General features: G+C 45.7%; 1 protein-coding gene across 1 annotated transcript in view; it reads right to left on the reverse strand.

Moving 5' to 3' along the window:
- chn2 (chimerin 2) overlaps positions 1 to 23,839 on the reverse strand; it is a 401,316-nt gene that overhangs the window by 136,119 nt on the left and 241,358 nt on the right. The window contains 1 exon segment of the mRNA XM_072509387.1: positions 19,636 to 19,749. Coding sequence (XP_072365488.1) covers positions 19,636 to 19,749 — 114 coding nt within the window.

The following is a 23,839-nucleotide window of genomic DNA, read 5'->3' on the forward strand; positions in this document are numbered from 1 at the left end:
ATTCCGGCGCCTGTTCAGGGAGGCCGGTGTGGGAATTGAACCTGCGCTGCTGGCATTGTTCTGCATTACAAGCCAGCTATTTAGCCCACTGTGCTAAATGTCACTAGACTGGTAAAAAAGACTCAAGCTAATGATCTGGGGACATGTGTTCAAATCCCACCATGGTAGATGATGGATTTTGAAATTAATGTATAAATCTGGAATTAAAAGCCAGTCGGGAACGATGATCATGAAACTATTATTGTTTATAAAACACTGATGTAAAAACCCATCTGGTTCACTACTGCCCTTTAAGGAAAGAAATCCTACACGTCTCGCCAGGCCCACGGAACAACTTAGCAAACCACTCAGTTGCATCCAACTGCTGCAGAAAACCTAATATGGAATGAAAACCTTTTAAAAATAAATTTAGATTATCCAATTATTATCTTTTTCCAATTAAGGGGCAATTTAGCGTGGCCAATCCACCTAACCATCACACCTTTGGGTTGTGGGTGTGAAACCGCCAGGTAGAATTAGTCCAAGTCTCCACTAGCGATGGCACACGGTGACACGGTGGAGTTGGGTGTGGGTTCAGGGGGTGTGGGCTGAGCTTTAGATTGCATTTAAACTATGCTGGGATCTTAGCTGTTGTCTCCAAGAACAAAGGTGGGTCTTCTAACCAGCCCACCTCTGCACTCACATTCCTCACACATCCCATCATGACTCACAAAGGCAACGTAAACCTGAATGTTAAACCTGCACAAAAAAAGGAGAATCACATTCAAAGTCACACACAGGTTAGATGTGTATCTTCAAAAGCGGGTAAGCATGCAACTTGCATCTTCCTGTCCCTACAGGAAAGTTCCGACCCATATGTATGACTTGGAGGTGGTGTAGGTTGAAGGTGTCAGAGAAGTTGCTGACCGAGACTTGCATAAGACTGACCTACAAACACTGAACCCGTCATACACCTGGGTTGGAGGGCTGGATATTGAAGGTGGTGGATGAAGTGCCTATCCGGCAGACTGCTTTGTTCTGGATGGTGTCCGGCATCTTGAGCATTGTTGCAACCATTACCATATAGGAAAGTGCAGAGCTATGCCTTTTAACTGGTGGATGGGCTTTAAAGGAAAAAGCCACTCACTGATACCCAGCCTTTGACCTGCTCCATTAGCCCTTGCATTTATGTGGCTGGTCCTGCTGAATGTCAACTGTCGCTCAGTTGGCAGAACGGTCGCCTCAGTCACTTGTGTTATGATCTTCAGAGAGGTTGATAGCTTTTAAAAATAAATTTGAACTTAAGTGACTGAAAGATTTACACAACAAGATTTCAAGTTTTACTGTAACATACAAACTAAAAGCAACATTGTCTAAGCCCCTATCAGTAGGTAACTTATATTCTAAACTACAGAAAGGTTTCCCCATTTAACTTTCAAAATGACCGACAATCCCCCTCCATGGTTTTGTTTTATTCTGTCTGTCATGTGAGAGTCCCTTTAAGAAAAGTGTGTTTTATCAAATGGCTGCAATGATGTCATTGTGTGGGTGGAGCTGGGCTGTGATTCTGTCTTTTACTTTTGTTTTGAGCTGGAAGCTGTTCTGTGGCTCTGAGTTTCTGGTTTCATTTTCAGTTGGAAGCTGCATTCAAACAAGGAAGGTATATTTTGGTCTCTCCCTCTGCATGCTAAAGGATGTCTCCAGACCACTTGATAACTTCAAAGTAATACCAGTTTTCTGTAAGGAATTCAAACCTACTGTTTTGTAGAAAAAAGGGTGTTTGGCTTATGGATGTTGTTAGGAAAGTTATTAAGGGTTACCTATAGAGTACTGTATCTTTGGGGGGTGCGGGTATTTGTGTTGGTAGTCGATAAGATGTTTACTGTATTTATAAAATGTTAACTGGATTCATAGAATAAACATTGTTTTGTTTCAAAATACTGAAGATCTCTGTTGCATAACACCTGTAAAGTGGGTCCTTGTGCTCCTCATAACCAAAATCTATTAAAAGTTGTGGGTCAGGTGAATTCCATGACATATTTTGGTGTTCTCTAAACCCTGGCCCATAACATGTCCCATAAATGGTCACTTCATTCTTCAAGACCCGGTCCAAAACTATTTTCAACTTTCAATGGCTTGCTTCCTTTTTCTTTTTCCTTCTGGGTAACTTCTAATCCCCAAACTGACTTTCATGGTGTTGATTACCCTGGGGATTCCTCTCTCTAGCCAAATCTTTCGATCTCATTTAAGTTTAAAAAAAAATTAATTTGCAGGGTTTGGGCACTGGTTAGGCCAGCATTTATTGTCCATCCCTACTTGCCCCTCAGAAGGTGGTGGTGAGTTGCCTTCTTGAACCGTTGCAGTCTTTGACGTGTAGGTACACCCACTATGCTGTTCGGGAGAAAGTTCCAGGATTTTGCCCCAGCAACAGTGAAGGAACGACGATATAGTTCCGTAGTCAGGGTGGTGAGTGACTTGGAGGGAAACCTCCAGGCGGTGGGGTTTCCAGGTATCTGCTGCTCTTGTCCTTCTAGATGGTAGTGGTCGTGGGTTTAGAAGGTGCTGTCTCAAGAACCTTGATGAGTTACGCAGTGCATCTTGCAGATGGTGCACAAGGCTGCCACTGTTTGTCGGTGGTGGAGGGTTTGAATGTTTGTGGAAGGAGGAGCAATCAAAGGGGCTGTTTGTGGGGGATTCAGCAATGGTAATGCCATTGAATATCAAGGGGTGGTGGTTAGGTTCTCTCTTGTAGGAGATGGTCGTTGCCTGGCACTTGTGTGGCACAAATGTAATTTGCCACTTGTCAGCCCAAGCCTGGATATTGTCCAGGTCTTGCTGCATTTGGACATGGACTGCTTCATTATCTGAGGAGTCACGAAGGGTGCTGAACATTGTGCAGTCATTAAATGTCCCCACTTATGATGGGAGGTCATTGATGAAGCAGCTAAAGATGGTCGGGCCGGAGGAACATCTGCAGTGATGTCCTGGAACTGAGATCATTGACCTCCAACTACCACAACCAGCTTCCTTTATGCCAAGTATGACTCCAACCAGGGGAGAGATTTCCCCCTGATTACAATAGACTCCAATTTAGCTAGGGCTCCTTGATGCCATACTCGGTCAAATGCTGTCTTGATGCCATACTCAGTCACTCTCACCTAATCTCTGGCATTCAGCTCTTTTGTCCATGCTTGAACCAAGGCTGTAATGAGGTCAGGAGCTGAGTGACCCTGGCGGAACCCAAACTGATCGTCCGTGAGCAGTTTATTGCTGAGCAATTGCTGCTTGATGGCACTGTTGATGATTCCTTCCATCACTTTAAGGATGATGGAGGGTAAACAGGGTGATAATTGGCTCGTTTGCATTTGTCTTCTTTTTTGTGTACAGGATACACCTGGGTAATTTTCCACTTTGCCAGGTAGATATCAATGTTGTAGCTGTACTGAAACAGCTTGGCTATGGATGCGGCAAGTTCTGGAGCACAAGTACACGATGGAGGGTATCCTCAATATGAAGACAGGGGGTGGTATTCCCCCCCCCCGTAGGTGGGAGAATCGGCGGGGCGCCGCACGAATCGCGCCACACCACTCCGACCCCCGCACGCGATTCTCCCACCCCCCAAAACCAGTGCCACGCGAATCACGCTGGGCCACTCGGAGAATTGGCGTAAACGGCAAGCGCCGAGCGGCCGCGCGTAAACGGCCTAGTCCCACCGCCGCCGTCCACACCTTGTCGCTGCCGGCGGGTACTCGCACAAAGGCTTGGGGGGGAGGGGGGGGTATCCGTTCCCGGGGGGGCCTCCAGAGTTGCCTGGTATGCGATCGGCGGGCCGGCCTCTCTGTCGGCGGGCCTCCTTTCTTCCGCCGGCGAGCCTGGATCCATCCGCCATGTTTGTGCGGGGCGGCCTGTGGAAGGATGGCCACCGTGCATGCGCTAGTTGGCGCTGGCCCAACTGCGCATGCGCGGGACCCAAGGCGCCGCATCTTTTACGCGGCGCCGGGTCTCTGACGCCACACCGAGGCCTCGCCCCCGTAAATCACACGACGCCCCTGCTAGCCCCACGGAGGGCGGAGAATAGGGATCTGGAAACGGGCGCCGAAGCCGGAGTAAAACACTCCGGTTTTTACTCCGGCGTCGGCACTTAGACTCCCGTTGGGAGAATCCCGCCCAGGACTTTGTATCACAAGGGCTGTGCGGTGGTCACTTCTACCGATACTGTCATGGACAGGTGTGTCTGCAGCAGATTGGTGAGGATGAGGCCAGGTTGTTTTCCCCCTTTTTTTGTTCCCTCACCACCTGCTGCAGCTCCAGTCTAGCAGCTACATCCTTTAGGACCCGGCCAGCTTGGTCTGTGGTGGTACTACCGAGACATTGAAGTCCCCCACCCAGAGAATATTCTGCACCCTTGCCACCCTGTGCTTCCTCTAAGTGGTGTTCTACATGGAGGAGTACTGATTCACCAGCTGATGATAGCCGGGACGTGGTAATCAGCAGGATACATAGAAGGGAGGAGCAGGAGGAGGCCTTTTGGCCCTTCGAGCTTGCTCTGCCATTCATCACGATCTGGGCTGATCATCCAACTCAATAGCCTAATCCTGCTTTCTCCCCATAGCCTTTAATCCCATTCTCCCGAAGTGCTATATCTAGCCACCTATTGAATATATTCAAAGTTTTAGCATCAACTATAAGGATGTTTCCTTGCCCATGTTTAACCTGAAACCATGAGACTTCATGGGGTTCAGATCGGTGTTGAGGACTCCCAGGGCAACTCCCTCCCTACTATATAACCACTGTGCCACCACCTCTGCTATGTCTGGCCTGTAGGTGAGACAGGACATACCCAGGAATAGTGATAATGGTGTCTGGGACATTGTCTGTAAGGTATGATTCTGTCACTATGACTACGTCAGCCTGTTGCTTAACTAGTCTGTGAGACAGCTCTCCCAACTTTGGCACAAGCCCTCAGTTGTTAGGAAGGAGGACTTGCAGGGTCGACAGGGCTGGGTTTGCCTTTGTCGTTTCTGGTGCCTCACTAACTTGGTCTCTCTTCAATCACAGTGTGAGCTCTGACCTGCATTCTGCATAATGAACTGTAGAGGCTGACTGCCTCTATTTGTTTGCTCCCTATCTTCCAGACTGACCTATCAGTGAGGTTTACAGATTTCTAAAGAAAAAAAGTGACCTGATACAGAAAATGGCTTGCTATGAACTCATTCCACCCAAAAATCATCTCCATGGCAACATGAATCACATGGACCTTACCTCCAGGTAGACATGTTAATTAGTTATTCTTTGGGTGCCAAACTCGATTCTATCTTGAAATTAATCAGTTTAAAGTTCAACTGTTTAAAAAATCTGCCATTTAAAACATCCCCTTTGTAAGATTTGGAAACGAAGGTCTAGAATTTTGCGGAGTCTCAAAGACTCCGAGGACCTTTAAAAATGATGGGTGAGACCCAGATCGAGAAGTCCTTGTAACTGATTTATCATCACATCAAATTTCCTGAGGCCACAGACCATCTGCATCAGAAGCAGGACTAAGATGTAAAAACACACATGATGTGCATGCTGGCGCACAGCTGCTGCCACTACACATGGGTCAGGTAAAGATTCTACACCTGCAAGAACAGAACTTGGACCCAGTGGAGGTGTGCAAGGTATGCAAAGAACTAATTTCATACAAGGTAAAGAGCACCAAATGGTGCGGTATTGAGAAGGAATCAATCTCACCTTCGGGAACTCTCTGCTAGCTATGTACAAGGCAGCCAACCAGCATTACTAATGCGTAAGTATATATGTTTTGCAGTTGAAGAGACAATGAGCAACACACCAAACATCATGAAACCTGTGCACAGTCAGCTTGAATACAATCCTCAGAGTGAAGGGACAGATGCTTGAAATCACACCCTCCACATAGTGGTTACAGGTTCTGGTCGCGTTAGCCTACAACCAGTACGCTTCTGAGACTATGAAGCACAGGCAACACCTCAAAAAGTAATATTCCAAATGTTCTGGTTACAGATTGAATGTTCCATTTTAAATAGTGTTATAGTTCCCCAAGTGTTATGTTGTGCATAGGTTATTTGTTAATTTACATTTTAGACTATATTGATATTATTTTTTATTTAAGGAAAGGGGCTGTTGTGATAGTGTGCTTGCTAATACAAGTATATTCATTTAAATAGATAATACAATACATACAACCTCCTGTGGCTCCATTTTGCCAATGGGTCATTGTGTTTTTTTTAAACAAACATTTTATTAAGGCATTTATGGTTTTATAACAAAATAAGATACAAATACAAATGTAAACATAATTCAGTGCGTAACATCCCCACCCCCAACCAACAACCATACATGGCGAACATGGTTTATACACACCATACCCCAGTCCCTCCATCTCCTCTTGCTGATCCCGCCTAAACTAAACTACCCCTCCCCACTTATTGTATCTGCTAATAGTTTAGTTTTCCCGAAGAAGTCGATAAACGGCTGCCACCTCCGAACGAACCCTAACAATGAACCTCTCAGGGCAAACTTAATTTTCTCAAGCCTGAGAAACTTGGCCATGTAGTTAACCCATACCCCCGATTTTGGGGGCTCCGAGTCCCTCCACGCTAATAAGATCCGCCTCCTGGCTACCACGGAGGCAAAGGCCAAAACGTCAGCCTCTCTCGCCCCCTAGACTCCCAGGTCTTCCGACACGCCAAAGATCGCCATCTCTGCACCTGGCGGCATCTTCGCTTTTAGCACCGTGGACATGATCTCGGCACATCCCTGCCAGACTCCTCTAAGCTTCGGACATGCCCAAAACATGTGGCCATAATTTGCAGGCCCTCCTACACACTACACACCTGTCCTCTACCCCAAAAAACCTGCTCATCCGAGCCACCGTCATGTGTGCCCGGTGAACCACCTTGAATTGTGTCAGGTTGAGCCTGGCACATGATGAGGACGTGTTGACTCTGCTCAGAACATTCTCCCACAGACCCGCTTCTATCTCCTGCCCAGCTCATCTTCCCACTTGTGCTTTACTTTCCCTATCTGGGTTCCCTCCCACTCTATAAGCTCTTTATAAATTTCCGAGACCTTTCCCTCCCCCACCCCCATTTTAGAAACGGTCTTGTCCTGTATCCCCTGTGGCGGTAGGTGCGGAAAGGTCGAAACCTGCCTTTGTACAAAGTCTCTCACCTGCAGATAGCGAAACCCATTCCCACCCGGCAATTCGAGCTCCTCCTCCAAATCCTTCAAACAAGGAAAGCTCCCATCAATAAACAGATCCCCCAGCCTCTCACTAGCTGCTCTCAGACACCTCAGAAATCCCCCATCCAACCTCCCAGGACAAACCGGTGATTACCACAAATTGGAGCCCACACCGACGCTCCCTCCACTCCCATATGCTTCCGCCACATGACGGTGGCCCGGATGAGCATGTTTTTTGGGGTAGAGGGCAGGCGTGTAGTGTGCAGGAGGGCCTGCAAATTATGGCCACATGTTTTGGGCATGTCCGAAGCTTAGAGGAGTCTGGCAGGGATGTGCCGAGATCATGTCCATGGTGCTAAAAACGAAGATGCCGCCAGGTCCAGAGATGGCGATCTTTGGAGTGTCGGAAGACCTGAGTCCAGGGAGCGAGAGAAGCTGACGTTTTGGCCACGATTTCGAATTGCTGGGTGGGAATGGGATATCCTATCTGCAGGTGAGGGACTTTGTGCAAAGGCATGTTTTAACCTTTCCGCTTCTACCGCCACAGGGGATACAGGATAAGGTAGTTTCAAAAACAGGGGTGGGGGAGAGGAAAGTCTCAGAAATTTATAAAGAGCTTATGGAGTGGGAGGAAACCCAGATAGGGGAGGTGAAGCGCAAGTGGGAAGATGAACTGGGTAAGGAGCGAGAGGCAGGTCTGTCGGAGGATGTTCTGAGCAGAGTCAACACTTCTTCATCGTGTGCCAGGCTCAGTCTGATACAATTCAAGGTGGTTCACTGGATGTGCAGGTTTTTTTGTGGTGGAGGACAGGTGTGGGCGGTGTGCGGGAGGGCCCGCAAATCATGTCCACATGTTCTGGGCATGGCCGTAGCTTAGGGGATTTTGTCAAGGATTTGCTGATGTCATGTCCACGATATTAAAGACAAGGGTGGCACTGAACCCAGAGGTGGCGATTTTTGGCGTGTCGGAAGACAAGGAAGTCCAGGGGGCGAGAGAGGCTGACGTTTTGGCCTTTACCTCCTTGGTAGCCCAGAGACTGATCTTATTAGCGTGGAGGGACTCGGAGCCCTCGGAATCGGGGGAATGGGTTAGCGATACAGACGGGTTTCTCAGGCTTGAGAAAATTAGGTTCGCCCTGAGAGGGTCAATGCTAGGGTTCGTCTGGAGATGGCAGCCGTTTAACGATTTCTTCGGGGAAAACTAAACTGGTAGCAGATACAATAAGGTGGGGGGAGGGGGGAAAAGGGGGGTTTAGGGGGAGTTAGTTCAGTTTAGGCGGGATCAACGACAGGATTTGGGGGAATTGTTTGTATCAGCTATGTTGGCCGGGTACGGTTGTTGGTTGGGGTGGGTGTTACGTACTGAATTATGTTTACATTTGTATTTGTATCTTTTGTTGTTATAAAACCATAAATGCCTTAATAAAATGTTTGTTCAAAAAAAAAAAAATGATGGCAAAACTCAGAACGAGAGTGCAAAAGACTGTAAAAAGGGCAGTGGCATAGTGGTAATGTTACCGGATTAGTAATTCAGAGGCCAAAGCTATTGTTTTGGGGACACAGGTTTGAATCCCACCATGGCAGCTAACGGAATTGAATTTCAGTTGATAATCTGGAATTTCATAAAAAGCTAGTCTCGGTAGCGACCATGAAACCATTGTCGATTGTCGGAAAATCCCACTTGGTTCACGAACATCCTTTAGGAAACGAAACCTGACCTCATTACTTGGTCTGGCCTACATGTGACACTAGACAATGTGGTTGACTCTTAAATCCCATCTGATCTAACATACCATTCAGTTGTATCAAACTGCTGGGGAGTCTTCAAAAAGGGATGGAACCGGACGGATCACTCCGCACTGCACGAGGCATCAGAAATGACAATAGAAAAAACAGCCTCGTCGACCCTGAAGAATCCCCATTACTAATATCTGGGGATTTGTGCCAAAATTAGGAGAACTCTCAACAGTGTGGGCAAGCCACAGCCTGACATAGTCATACTCAAGTAATCATACCTTGCAGCCAATCTCCTAGACACTACCATCACTAGTATGTTCTGACTCACCGGCAGGACAGACCCAGCACAGGTGGCAGCACAGTGGTATACAGTGAGGAGGAAGCTGCCTTGGGAGTTCTAAATAGCGACTTTGGACCCCATGAAGTTGCATGGCATCATATTAAAATGTGGGCAAGGAAACCTCCTGCTGGTGACCACCTACTGTCTTCACACGGAGGATACCTTCCATTGTGTTTTGTGGCACTACCACTGTGGTAAATGGAATAGATTTCAAACAGATCTCGCAACTCAAAATTGGGAATCCATGAGGCACTGTGGGCCATCAGCAGCAGCATACAACCACAATCTGTAACCTCATGGCCTGGCATAACTCCCACTGTACCATTACCATCAAACAGAGGAATCAATTCTGGTTCAATGAAGATTGCAGGAGGCTATGTCAGGAGCAGCACCAAAAATATACCTAAAAATGAGATATCAACCGGGTGAAGCTATAGCACAGGACTATTTCCATGTCAAATAGCAGAAGGAAGACATTGCTAAGTGATCCTACAACCAAGCATCAGATCTAAGTCCTGGCACATCCAGTTGTGAATGGTGGTGGACAATTAAACAACCAACTGGAAGTTCCACAAATATCCCCATTCTTAGCACATCAGGGCTGAAGCATTTGCAACGATGTTCAGCCGAGTGGATGATCCATCCTGATCTCCTCCTGAGGTCCCCAGCCTTACATGTCAGTCTTCAGCTAACTCAATTTACTGCGCGGGAGATCAATTAACTACTGAATACTGAAGGCACTGAATACTGCAACAGATGTGGGCCTTGACACTATTCCAGCAATGGTACTGAAGACTTGTGCTCCAGAACTAGCTGCGCCCTTAGACAAGTTGTTCCAGCACAGTTACAACACAGGCATATCCAGCAATGTGGAAATGCATGTCCTGTCCACAAAAGCAGGACAAATCCAGCCCAATTACCGCCCCATCAGTCTACTCACAATCAACAACAAAGTGATGGAAGGGACTTCCGGTGTCGACATGTAGGAGGAGGTCGCACACAAGGAAGCTCCCGCTTGAGTCCTCGCTTTTTGGCCCTTTTTACCCGGTTTCCGGGGATCATTTGTGTACAGACTCGTCCCGGTGGAGAGCAAACGGATGTCAAAACACTCAAGAAGGAATATTGGGAAGAAGGGTGTGAATGTTAGTCCTCCTGCAGAGTCAAACAAGGTGTGGAGTCTATTGGGGGGGGAAGATGGCAGAGGCAGGCTCAATGGGTGGGAACGCACCTATTATGGTGGATAAGCTGGCGGAGGTGATGGCGGGTAAATTCGAAAGGCGGTTCAATAAACTGAACGACAAGGGAGGGAGATACTGGAGACTCTCAAGCAGTCGGTGGAGGAAAAAAGGGAGGCTTTTGGAAAAACATCAGGGACAATGCGGGAGCATGGTGAAGTGGTGAAGGGGGTGGAGGAGGCACTGTCACGGCACAGTGACCAGTTGGCCTCATTAGAAGCAGAGCTCCTGAAGGTGTAGGATTGTAATAAGGGCCTGAGGGCTAAGGTTGAGGACCTGGAGAATATGCCATAGAGGTAAAACCTCAGGATCATGGTGGGAGGGGTTTGAGGGCCCGAGGCCGACTGAGTATTTTGCGACAATGTTCGCAAAGTTGTTGGGGGAGGAAGACAATGTCCCCTCTTTGAGTTGGTAGGGCCCACTGGTCCCTCCGGGCGAAACCACGGCCGAGTGAGCCAGCAAGAGCAGTGATAGTATCTTTTTACAGCTATCAGATGAAGGAGATGGGCCAAGGAGAATCGGGAGGTGAGGTGAGAAGGCAGTGGTATTCGTATACAGTAGATGCCACGGCAAAGTTGGCAAGGAGGTGAGCAACGTTCAATAGGGTGAAGTCAGCGTTGTGCAAGAGTGGAGTGCGTTTCGGTGTGGTGTACCCGGCGAGGCCGAGGGTTACGCATAACTCCAGAGATCACCTCTTTGAGGCGGCAGAAGAAGGGGAGGCATTCGTGAAAGCTCAAGGATTTTGACTGAACTAAGAATGGTGGAAGAGGGACTTTTTTGTTGGGATGGGTTTGTTTGGGAACTTTGCTGTAATGAGTTGTGTTTTTGTTGTTTAATTATGATGTGTCCTTACTTTTTTGTATGTTAACAGTTTGTTAACTGAAATTAATGTTTGGGGGATTTTGTTTTTTTTCTTTTTCTCCTCTTCTTCTATTGTGTTTTGAGGGGTTGGTGAGAATATATAGATGCCGGGGAGGGGAAGGGAGATTAGTGGCTTCTGGGTTGGAGTGAGGGGGAGGACTGGTTGGGTGTGGGGAGTTTTGTAATTTCTTTGTTGTTCGCCTATGGGAGGGGGCTTCCTCGCTTGGAAACTAAAGTTGGCTAGTGAACGGGAGTGAATGTGAGTGGGATGTTTGATGGTCTGATTGGTGGGGGGATGGGGATAGTGGAGAGAGGGGTTGTTTCAAAAGGAAGTTGCGGGGGGGGCTGGGTTTGGGGAGGGGGGGGAAAAGGGATAGATTGCTGACGGTGACTGGGGGTTGTTCAATGTCTCATCCATTGGATGGGGTGGGTGCCACCTTGAGTGGGCTCCGGTTTCAGGAGTTGGGGGGGTTAAAATCCCTCGCGGTGGAAATAGCTGACTTGAAGGGGGGAGTGAGAGACCCCCAATTCGATTGATTACATGGAGTGTGAAGGATTTGGGGGGCTCGGTCAAACGTGAGAGAGTTTTTTCTCAATTGAAGAGTTTGAGGGCTGATGCGGTGCTGTTGCAGGAGACCCACTTGCAGGTGAAGAACCAGATATGGCTTTGTAAGGGTTGGGTGAATCAGGTGTCCCACTCGGGCTTTGATAGCAGGGTGCGGGGGTGTGTGGTGTGTGGGGGGGGGTGCAATACTGACCAACAAAAGAGTTTGGTTCCAGATGGAGAAGGTGGTGGTGGATCAGGGAGGCAGATATGTTATAGTTACAGGGTAGTTGGAGGGTAAGCCGGTTGTTTTAGCGAATGTATACACTCCAAATTGGGACGATGCCGTGCTCATGAAGAGGATGGTGACGGCCATTTGGGACACGGATATGCACCTACTGATCTTTGGGGTGGTGGGTTCTTGAATCAGTCTAAGCCAAAGCCGCTGATCCCTTCGGGGGGAGCAAATATGCTGGCACATTCATTAGGGAGATGGGGGGTGGCAGATCCGTGGCAGTTTTTACATACGGGGGGCAGGGAGTTCTCCATTTTTTTCACCGGTAGATAATGTATACTTGCGGATCGATTTCTTTATAATGGGAGGTGTTTGTTGAGGAAAGCGGAATATTCCACGATTGTTATCTTGGATCATGCTCCACACATGGTGGATGTGGTGTTGGAGAGGGGCCAGCTCAACGGCCAGCATGGAGTTTGGATGTGGGGCTGTTGGCGGATGTGGGATCCTATGTGAAGATGGTTAGGGTGATTGACAAATTTGTGGGGTTTAAGAAGAATGGGGAGGTTGTGGGAGGCCTTGAAGGTGGTGGTGAGAGGAGAGATAATCTTGCATAAGGCGCAGGTAGATCGGGAGGCGCGTTGGAACGCCAACCGTGGTGGATGGGATTTTGGAGGTAGATGGCAAATATTCAGCGGATCCCTCCCCCAGAGCTCCTGGCCAGCAGGAAGAAACTTGTTGTCCACTGATAAGGCGCTCAAAGGGGATCATGTACGAATACGGGGAGAAGGCCAGTTGTCTTTTGGCTGGCCAGCTGAGCTGGCTAGTTGCCTCCAGAGAGATTGTTCAGGTTTGGGATAGAGGAGGTGGATTAGTGTCTGTGCTGGACAAAGTGACTGGGGCCTTCGAGGCACAATTGTCTTGGTTGGAGCCACCTGAGGATGAGTCGGATACGGTGGAATTTGTGGAGCGATTGGAGTGTCCTACATTGGAGGAGGAGCGGGTAGGGCTGGGGGAGGTTCAGACAGCTATAGGAAAAATGCAGACTGTTAAGGCGCTGAGGCCAGATGGGTTCCCGCTGAAATTTTATAAAACCTTTGCTGACCGGCTGATACCATTGTTGGTGGAAATGTTTGAGGGTTCAGTAGCGCGGGGGTCTGCCCTGGAGACAAAGATTCAGGCATACATTTTGCTTCTATTCAAGTTGTACTGGTGCTTAGGTTGGAGGAGTGTCTCCCTCAGGTTGTTGGGGAAGATCAGACAGGGTTTGTAAAAGGTTATTATTAGGCAGCTGCTAAATGTGGTACTTCCGATCGAGGCCTTCAATCGGAACTCACCAGAAGTAAGACCCTGCCAGACTACGCCAATATGTTGTGGAAAAAATCAACCACTTCAAGAGTCAGGCTTGCTGTGATCAGATAAATGCAGTTTTATTGTTACACGAAGCTTCGGGAGAAAGCGTACGCACCCCGCGGTACAGTAGCCAGCCTTTCTCCCGGTTTGAAAGGCAGTCATTCATTTTATACATCGGGTTCACAATGAGCCCAAGTACAAAACAATCATCACCTTGTTATCTTTAAACAGCCACCTCGGGTTCACAATGAGCCCAGATACAAAACAATTATCACCTTGTTATCTTTAAACATTTTATAGATTGTACATCGCTATTTGTAAGCATTTTGCCATTTACACATGGCCACAGTCAAAGAGGTTTTACAGGTTACAGGCAGCAGCAGGAAGGTAGTATCGATTGTCCCTTTGTTTTAGGAAATGGCCCCAAGACATTCGTATTAGCATATCATTGTGTACACCTTGGCTGAAGTGAGCTTTATTCAAGTGGTGTCCCGCATTTATGTATTTCTTAATCTTCCTGTCTGGCTCCCTTTGTCCTGGATCTGTTACTACCTGTCCTACTGGCACCCCACTGGACTCCAGGCATCAGTTATGTCTGCTTTATTCTGTGTGTCTCCATCTTGTGTGTCAGGCAGCCATCTTTTGTGCCAAGTGCCCTTTTGAACCATTTCCCACTTCAGTACTATCGCCTTCGGAAGGGGGGGGGGGGGGGGGGGGGGGACAGAAGGTTATTGTGGCTCTGGGTGCAGAGAAGGCTTTTGATAGGGTAGAGTGGGACTACTTGTTTGCGGTGTTGGTATGGTTTGGGATAGGGCCCACATTTGTGGCATGGGTCCAGTTACTATAACAAGGTGCCTAGGGCTAGTGTCCACATGAAGGGGAGATTGAGACATTTTCAGCTACACGGGGGAATGAGACCGGAGTGCCCTATGTCCCCTCTCCTTTTTGCAATGGCGATTGAGCCTCTGGCCATCGCTTTGAGGAATTCGGAAAAGTGGAGGGGGATAGTGAAGCGGGGGTGGGGGTGAGGGCGTAGAGCACACGGTGTGCCTGTATGTTGATGGTCTTCTTCTGTATGTCATGGACCCGGTCCCCACAATGAGGGACATAATGGTGCTGTTAAAGCGGTTTGGAGCATTTTCAGGATATAAATTGAATTTGGAGAAAAGTGTGTGTTTTCTGGCCACTCCGCTGGGGAAGAGAGCTAATCTGGGGGTGTTGCCGTTTTGCTTAATGGGCGCTCATTTTTGGTATTTAGCCGTGCAGGTAGCTCGGGATTGGGTTTGGCTTCGTAAGTTGAACTTTACGAGCCAGGTGAGTTGGGTTAAGGCCGACTTACAGAGGCGGGATAGCCTCCCTCTGTCTTTAGCAAATCGAGTTCGCTCGGTGAAGATGAAAATTTTACTGAGGTGTCTGTTCCTATTCCAGTGTTTGCCGGTTAAAGCATTTTTTGTGGGAGTAGAGAGATTGATTTCGTCCTTCATCTGGGCAGGCAAGATGGCAAGGATTCGGAAAATAGTTCTCCAGAGGATCTGGCAATCAGGCGGTTTGGCGCTGCCAAATTTAATAGATTATTATTGGGTGGTGAATGTGGTGAATGTGTTGGGCTGGTGTGGGGATCAGGAGGTAGTTTGGGTGCAGATGGAATCAGGTTCGTGTAGGGGGTCAGGGCTGTGGGCATTGGGGACGGCCTCACTTCCTTTCTTCCCAGGGAAGTATTCAGGTAACCAGGCAAAGACAATTTCGGCAGCACTTTAAATTAGGGGCAGTCTCGAAGTTGTGCTGATTTGTGCGAACCATATGTTTGAGCCGGAGAGGTTAGATGCCAAAGTTAGAGGGTGGGAGGACAAGGCGTTGGAAGGATTGAGTGATTTGGTTTTGGAGGGGCGATTTGCAAGTTTGGAGGAATTGTCAGAGAAATTTGGGTTTTCGCAGTCAGAAACCTTTAGGTATTTTCAGGTCCGTAATTTTGCGTGGAAGATTTTCCCCACATTTCCGGTATTGTGTCCAGCATCGTTGTTGTCACTTGCGGGGATGGAGGAGGGGAGTACTTTGGGAATTTATAACAGGATTCTGGCAGAGGATGTAGCATTGCTGGAGGAGGTTACATCTCCAGAAGGGGGTTTACATCTCGAGAAAGTTAAGTGCACCGTGAGGGGAGTTATTGAAGGGTTCTACAAAAGATGGCAGCTGTTTATTTTGTACTTTAAAGAGCTGGTCACCGTCAGCTGTTAGGGAGGGGGAATGGGTTTGTGGGGCCTGTGGGTACTGTTGCTTTTATTTGTTTTACTGTTTTATTGTTATGAAATTATCAAAAATGTTGAGGGGGCAGCACGGTGGCGCAGTGGGTTAGCCCTGCTGCCTCACGGCGCCGAGGTCCCAGGTTCGATCCCGGCTCGTGGTCACTGTGGAGTTTGCACATTCTCCCCGTGTTTGCGTGGGTTTCGCCCCCACAACCCAAAGATGTGCAGACGAGGTGGATTGGCCACGCTAAAGTTCCCCTTAATTGGAAAAAAAAAATTGGGTACTCTAAATTTATTTTTTTTAAAAGAAAGAAAATTATCAAAAATGTTGAACAAAAATAATTTAAAAAAACAAAGTGATGGAAGGGACCAATGAACGTCAGTGCTATCAAACTGCACTTTCTCTGCAATAACCTGTTCACTGATCCTCAGCTTGGGTTTTGCCAGGTCCATTCAGCTCCAAACATTGACCAAAGAGCTGAACTCATGTGGTGAGGTGTAAGTGACTGCCCTTGACATTAAGGCAGCATTTGACCAAGTGTGGCATTAAAGAATCTAAGCAATGACAATCGGGGGAGACCTCTCCACTAGCTGGAATCATTTCCAGCACTAAATAACTGTGGTTGCTGGAAACTAATCATCTAAACCCCAGGTGTTTCTCAGGATAGCATCCTGGGCTCAACCACCTTCATTCAGCTGCTTCATAAATTACCTTCATTCTATTAATAAGTCAGAGGTGGTGGTGTTGCTAATGATTGTACAGTGTTTATTTTCATTTGCAACTTCTCAGATAATGACACAGCCCATGCCCACATTCAACATGATGTGGAGATGCCGGCGTTGGACTGGGGTGAGCACAGTAAGAAGTCTTACAACACCAGGTTAAAGTAACATGACCTGGACAACATTCAGGCTAGACTGATAAGTGACAAGTAACATTTGAGATAAACAAGTGCCAGGTAATGTCTGTCTCCAGTAGGAGAGCGTCTCAGCATCTCCTCTTTACATTCAACAGCATTACCATCACTGAATATATCAACAACATTGTGAGAGTCACCACTGACCAGAAACTTAACTGAACCTGCCATTCAAATATTGCGGCTACGAGAAAAAGCTTGGAACTGGATATTCTGCAGTGAATAAGACACCTTTGTACTCTCCAAAGCTTTCCCCAATCTGCAAGGCATAAATCAGGAGTGTTACGGAATATTCTCCACTTGTTGGAGCTGTACTCATCCAGGCAACACTAAACAAGCTCAACACTATCCAAAATTAAGCATCCCATTTGCCTCGCACCCCATCCAGCATCTTAAATATTCACTCCCTTCGCTATGAGCTCACCGTGGCAGCAACATGCACCATTTACAAAATGCACTGCAACCACATGCCAAAAGCTTCTTCAAAAGCACCTTTCAAACCCGTGATCTCTATCACCTCGAATAACAAGGGCCACAAAAACACCATCATCTGTAAGTTCCCCATCATCTCCATTGTCAATGGATGGCAACAGTTCAAGACGACAAATCACCGCTACCTTCCCCAGATCAATTGGGGATAGCCAATTGTCACGAAGCACACTGATGTTATCTGCAAGGGTATCCAAATTTGGAACATCGGTTTGTAGGGATGTATGGTTTTATTTTTGTTTTGGTATGTGGAGTAAGTATAACCTCAGTGAGAATAAATAGACTAGTCATCATGTAACAATTATTAAAGACTATTTATTAAACTAAAGGAAGACAATTACACACAAACAGGACTACTTTACTCTCACCCAATTAAGAATTATGAATTACCAAACACACACTGTTTCTTTAGAACGTACCTCTTGTTACAAAATATCTCTATGCGCCCTAAATTTTTAAAGACATTCCAATTCCCCAAACAGCATCCAAATTGAATAACCAGCTATAGTTACCACACAATATAGGGATGATAAGCAAATCTGGGAACCGTCTTTTCCTAGTCCAGTGAAGATATTTAAAACTGCTGTTACGAATGTTTTCTGCACTGCCTTGGCTCTAAGACTTAGAAGCTTGTTTGCTGAAAACTTGGTCTTCAGGTTTGGTGGCTGGAAACTGGGCTGTCCGCTCACTGAGACTGCTAGATGGTAACTGTCTCGCCTGGCTTCTCACAGTCTCATAGAACATAGAACATACAGTGCAGAAGGAGGCCATTCGGCCCATCGAGTCTGCACTGACCCACTTAAGCCCTCACCCTATCACCGTAACCCTATAACCCCTCCCAACCTTTTTGGTCACTAAGGGCGATTTATCATGGCCAATCCACCTAACCTGCACGTCTTTGGACTGTGGGAGGAAACCGGAGCTCCCGGAGGAAGCCCATGCAGTCACGGTGAGGGCGTGCAGACTCCGCGCAGACAGTGACCCAGCGGGTCTCGACAATTATCCCTTTGTTGTTCTTTGATTATGCCTTCTGTGTATTTGGGTGTCTGCTCTCATTAACTTCCTTGATTATATATTAACATATGTCTATCTCATGAACCTTCCCAATAATATATAATCTGTTTCTCCTCCATTAACCATTCACAATTGATTATTATCTAAACTGCCGTTCTGACCTTGTTATCGGGAGAGACGCATACCAATTGAGGCCTTTTGAATGCTGTCTACTGCGGTCTCTATGCAGATTCATGACACAATCCATGCTGGCCTTCCCTGTAACACCCATATCCCATGAACAAATATAGGAAAAAAAATATTTCCTCCAGTATTATAAGGTGGTGTTAAATATGAGCGAGTACTGATTTGTCAGTTGACAGGGAATGATTAGCTGGTAATTAACAGTTGGTTCCTTTGGCCTTGTTTCACTTGAAGTCAGGAGGCTCCTTGGGGTCCAAAGGTCAAGGCTGTATATTTCCAAGGTTGTGGTTATTATATAATACAACACTGTGCCTCCACTGCTAATGAGTGCATCCTGGATAGGACATATCAAGGAGCAGTCATGGAGAAATCAGGCATTTGAATACAACTATGTCAAACTATTGCTGGAGTAGTCATGGGAAAGCTCTCCCAGCTTGGACAATAGTCTGCAGAGCTACTACTGAACTAGTTAGATTTTTACAATAAAGTGGAAACGTTGATGAAAATGTCATCATTGATGCAATGTCAAATGTTGCCAAATTTACCGAATTCAATTCACAACTTTACATTGTTCAATTTGTACATATGAATGCTGCAATACCTGTCCAGTAATACGGCCAGTACATTTATTAGTTTATTTCCTTATGTCAGACACTGGCATAACTAAGGTGAATGGAATGAATACAAGTGCCAACAAATCCTAGCTGGAATAATAGCATAAGATAAGCAAATGTTGAAAGTTTTATTGCCTTGGTGCACAATCCTAAGCTTATTGATCGATTTGGAATTGCTCAAAATTGGGTCAATGTCAGAGGTCTATCATATTTTTGCACTACCTTCGATTTTACAAGGTGAACAAGACTTTGAGACCTCAGTCTGATCAAGAGATACATTGATAAGTTTGTGCATTCTGCAATTCAGTTTAAATTGCAAAAGCATGACATACTTTGTGTGCACAGTCCATATGTGATCTTGTGCCTCTAATGGGATGTACTGTCTGGATTTTCACACAAGACCCATGTCATGGTGATACAAGAGGTGTCCTTTGAAACATGTGCAAATGTGAACAGGACAGGTAGGGGATAAAACACACAAAACCTAGACAGGCAGTTGGCATTTATGGGAGCTATAGCCCAACCTCGAAGAGTAGTCCAACATATAAATATCTTTCTTTTTTTTTTTTAAATTGTAGATGACAAAATCCCAAAAATATAACAAACAATGTCTGTAATTTTGTTCTAAGAAAATAGGAAAGTTCAACATAATTTGTTCAATTCATTGACGTAAGGAACACACACTGACCTCAGAGCCAATGTGTTGCTCCCAGGCTGACGTTGGCTCTCCCTGATGAGATAGGCTCCCTCAACTCCACCAAGTAGATCATCAGCCTGCTCACGAGATATCATCCCATGGAACCTGAGAGGAGAATACACATAGTTTAAAAAACATTATTGGCAAGATTACCATCAAGGTTTCATTACAGACTGCAGGACTGTGTTGTAGCCAAATTATATGCAGTTCCAATTTATCTCCTGCCCCTTAATGTGACAGGATTATTCTAAAAGCGCTTTAGACCTGGGCACACATAATTTAAATCAGAATCAAAAAACAAGCAACATTTAAACTTGATCTCGGGCAGCCAGAATAACAACAGTACTTTGATGATAAAATCACGGTTACTTCAAACAAAAATGTCAAATTTACACTTAAAAGTCAGAGAAATGGCAAAGAAGTTGAGGTACGGCCAAGCAGGCTGACACAAAGTTCTGTTTCTTGTAGCTGGATCAATGCTGTGTGCAAAAAAATCTTTCCCAATAAAATCTCCAAATTGAGTGGGTTAACCGAGTCACCAAAACCAATGGTTGCCATGTAATGAGGTCAAGGTGACACAGGTAACTTGGTAATTATACAAGTCAATTCACTTTGTGATTATGTTGGCAAAATTAGAAGGAACATTGCTGAATAGTTCTCCATGAAGACAATTGTCCTCGAGATTTTTTTCGAAGGCTACTATTACAATAAATACAAACTAAATTTTATTAAATTTTCGTAGCACATCTACAAATGACAAAGTTGTGCATACTTTGGAAGTAGCTGTTCAGTCCATGTAGATCAATTTTGCAGATTGTAATTTTATTGATTTTCCAAGAGGCGAAAGAGCGCAACAAAGCATTGTCAACAAAAATAATTTGATCTATGATCTATAACTTGGACCATATTGATAGGATATCCCTTCTTCTGTAATTAACTGAATATAGAATTGTTTAGATTTCTTAAATAGTTAGAGAATTACAACATTCCCTGCCTATAACTACTCATATTTATACCAAAGATTGTTGTGTAAGTAGGCATAATCGACAGGGTATTCTTCAAACTTGGTTTATTGTCAACTAATTACTAGCCTCGGTGATAGTTATGTGAAATAATGAAGCAAAATAGATAGGGGCGGCACGGTGGCAGTGGTTAGCACTGCTGCCTCACAGCTCCAGGGGTCGGGTTCAATTCCAGCCTGGGGTGACTGTGTGGAATTTGCACTTTTCCCCCTCGTCTGTATGGGTTTCATCCGGGGCTCCGATTTCCTCCCACAGTCCAACGATTTGCAGGTTAGGTGGATTGGCCATGCTAAATCGCCCCTTAGTGTCCAAAGGGATAGGGTGGAGGCATGGGCTTAAGTAGGGTGGAGGCATGGGCTTAAGTAGGGTGTTCTTTCCAAGGGCCAGTACAGACTCAATTGTCCGAATGGCCTCCTTCTGCACTGTAAATTCTATGATTCTATGATAGTGTGAGTGGAGGACTCTGGGACAGGCAGTCAGCAGCACTTAGAGGAGAGTGCAAGAGGTGAACACCAAGCCAGGCCATCAGCACCTAACATCACATGATAAAAAATGTTTACTGGTTGGTAAGAAGCTGCTGCCAGGGAGGATCGTCAAATAGCCAACAATTTTAAAAGGGCTCCTTATATTTAAGCAAGAAACACAAGCAAAAGGGAAATAAAGTTAAGTTGAGCCCAGGTAAGACAAAGTTGCATGAGTAAAACAAAGTAAAATAAAGTTAAAAGTAAGGCAAGTAAATTGAAGCTATTGCAGGACAGCCCAGTCATGTGGAATGTGTATCTTGTAATATGTGGGAAGCTGTGGACCCTCCTGATGTCCTAGACGACCACATGTGCAGGAAGCGTCACTAACTGCAGAACTTTGAGCTCTGGGTTTTGGAGCTCAAAATGTGGCTAGAGACACTATGCTGCATCCACGAGACCGAGGACTATGCGGATAGCACATTCAGACAGGTGGTCACACCGCAGCTTAGGAGCCTGGAGGCGGAAAGGGAATAGATGACTTCCAGGCAGTCTAAGAAAACTAGGCAGGTAGCGCAGGAGTGCCCTGGAATCCTACTTACTAATACATTTTCCGCTTTGGATGCCAGTGAAGGCATTAGTTGGTTGTCTATACCTGAATAAGACTGTGATGAATGTCCTCTCAAGAGGATTTGCTAGTGTTGTAGGGCAGGGTGGGTAAACTAGATTGGCAAATTCAGAGCAGGAACGTGACAGAATTAGTGACTGAAAGACACACACAGTACAGGTTTAAAAATGTACAGCACAGGAATTTTGCAGTGTTAAACGGTATTTATGTTAATGCTAGGGGCATAGTAAATAAAGCCAATGAGCTGAGGGCACAGATAGACACATAGCAGCATGATATCATTGCCATAATGAAAACTTGGCACAAGGAGGGGCACATACAGCAGCTCAATATTCCCGGGTATAGAATTTTCAGGCAGGATCGGAAGGCAGTTTGAAAGGTGGTGGTGTAGAATTATTGGTTGAAGAATCAATTACAGCTTCGAGGAGGGATGATATACAAAATAATGCATCAAATTATGCCATATGGGTGGAGTTCAAAAATAAAAAGTGGTAGCCACACTGCTAGGCCTGTACAATAGACCCTCAAATGGTGGAAGGGAGTTAGAAGAGCAAAGATGTTCGCAGATTTCTGAATGCAAAACATTAGGGCAGTAATCATTGGGACTGCAATTACCCTAATATCAACTGGGACACGAACAGTGTGAAGGACACATGGCGGTGCAAAATTCTTGAATTGTATTCAAGAGAAGTTTCTTAGCCAGCATGCACAATTCTAGGGAATTGGGAATCACAAGTCTTAGGAAATGAAGCTGGGCAAGTAGATGAAGTAGCAGTGGGAGACCATTTTGGAGACAGTGGCCATAATTTGTTAGATTTAGCATCACTACTGTGTTATGGGCGAGGCGTTTTCAGAAGCCCAAAATGTATCATGGAGATCAACCCCTTAATGTATTTGTTGCCTTTCCTAGCACACGGCTTTTTCCCTAGGTGTGGGATTACAATTATGGACACGTGGGTTTTTAAACACAAAACACTGTTTATTCCATGAACTCAACTTAACATCTTAAATAAACATTGGATCTCTTAACACCCCTTACTTCAAAGATAACTCAGAAAATATTGCAACAGTAAATAACTCCTTAAACTGTTCCTTCAAACTTCCAAGAGACTTAACACATTAAACAGTATCACATCAGGTTAAAGGATATATATATTTTCTGTAGAATGGCAGAGATATATTAGCTGGGTTGACTTCAGCTCCAGCACCTTGCTCTCTTCCTGCAGCTCTCTGGACACACGCAGACACACACAAGCTCTTTTCAAACCTGCAAAACTAAACTGCAAAAACTACAGCTCTCTGGAAACCCACAGACACACACAAGCTGTTTTTCCAAAACTGAAACTAAAAACCTGCACAAATGGCTGACCTAAAGCCCAGCTCCACCCACTCTCTGACATCACTGTTTTCTTAAAGATACATTGCATAAACATCCATGTCTTAAAGGTACCCTCCCATGACAACTGAAAAGGACAAAGATGGAACAGGGGTAAATGTTCTAAATTGGGAGAAGACAAATTTTACAAAGCTGAGAGGTGAGCTGGCAAGCGTGAGCTGGATATAGCTATTAGAAGGAAAGATTATGTCAAATCAGTAAGAGGCATTGAAAGGTGAAAGTCCCCAGACGCAATGTAGACATGTCCCCATAAAGAAAAGGGGTTGTACTGCCAAATCTGGAGCCCCCTGGTTATCCAGATATTTACAGGCCAAGAAACAGCTGAAAAAGAAAGTTTATGACAGTCACAAAAGACTTAATACCACAGAAAGCCAAGGAGTCTAGAAAGTACAGGGATGAAGTAAAAATGGAAATTAGGAAAGCAAAGAATGGCTGCGGAAAAACATTGGCAGATAAAGTCAAAGAAAGATCTAGGATGTTTTACCAATACATTAAGAGCAAGAAAATAACTAAGGAAAAGGTAGGACCTCACGGAGATATACATTGTAAGTTGTGAGTTGATTTGCCAGGGTGGAAATATCAGATGCTCCGAGAATCATTTTCCAATCCTCAGTAGATACAGGCGAGGTCCCAGAGGATTTGAGGTCTGAAAATGTTTTAATATTATTTAAAAAGGGTACAAGGGATA

The sequence above is a fragment of the Scyliorhinus torazame genome, chromosome 6, assembly GCF_047496885.1.
Source record: "Scyliorhinus torazame isolate Kashiwa2021f chromosome 6, sScyTor2.1, whole genome shotgun sequence".
Taxonomy (NCBI): Eukaryota; Metazoa; Chordata; class Chondrichthyes; order Carcharhiniformes; family Scyliorhinidae; genus Scyliorhinus; species Scyliorhinus torazame.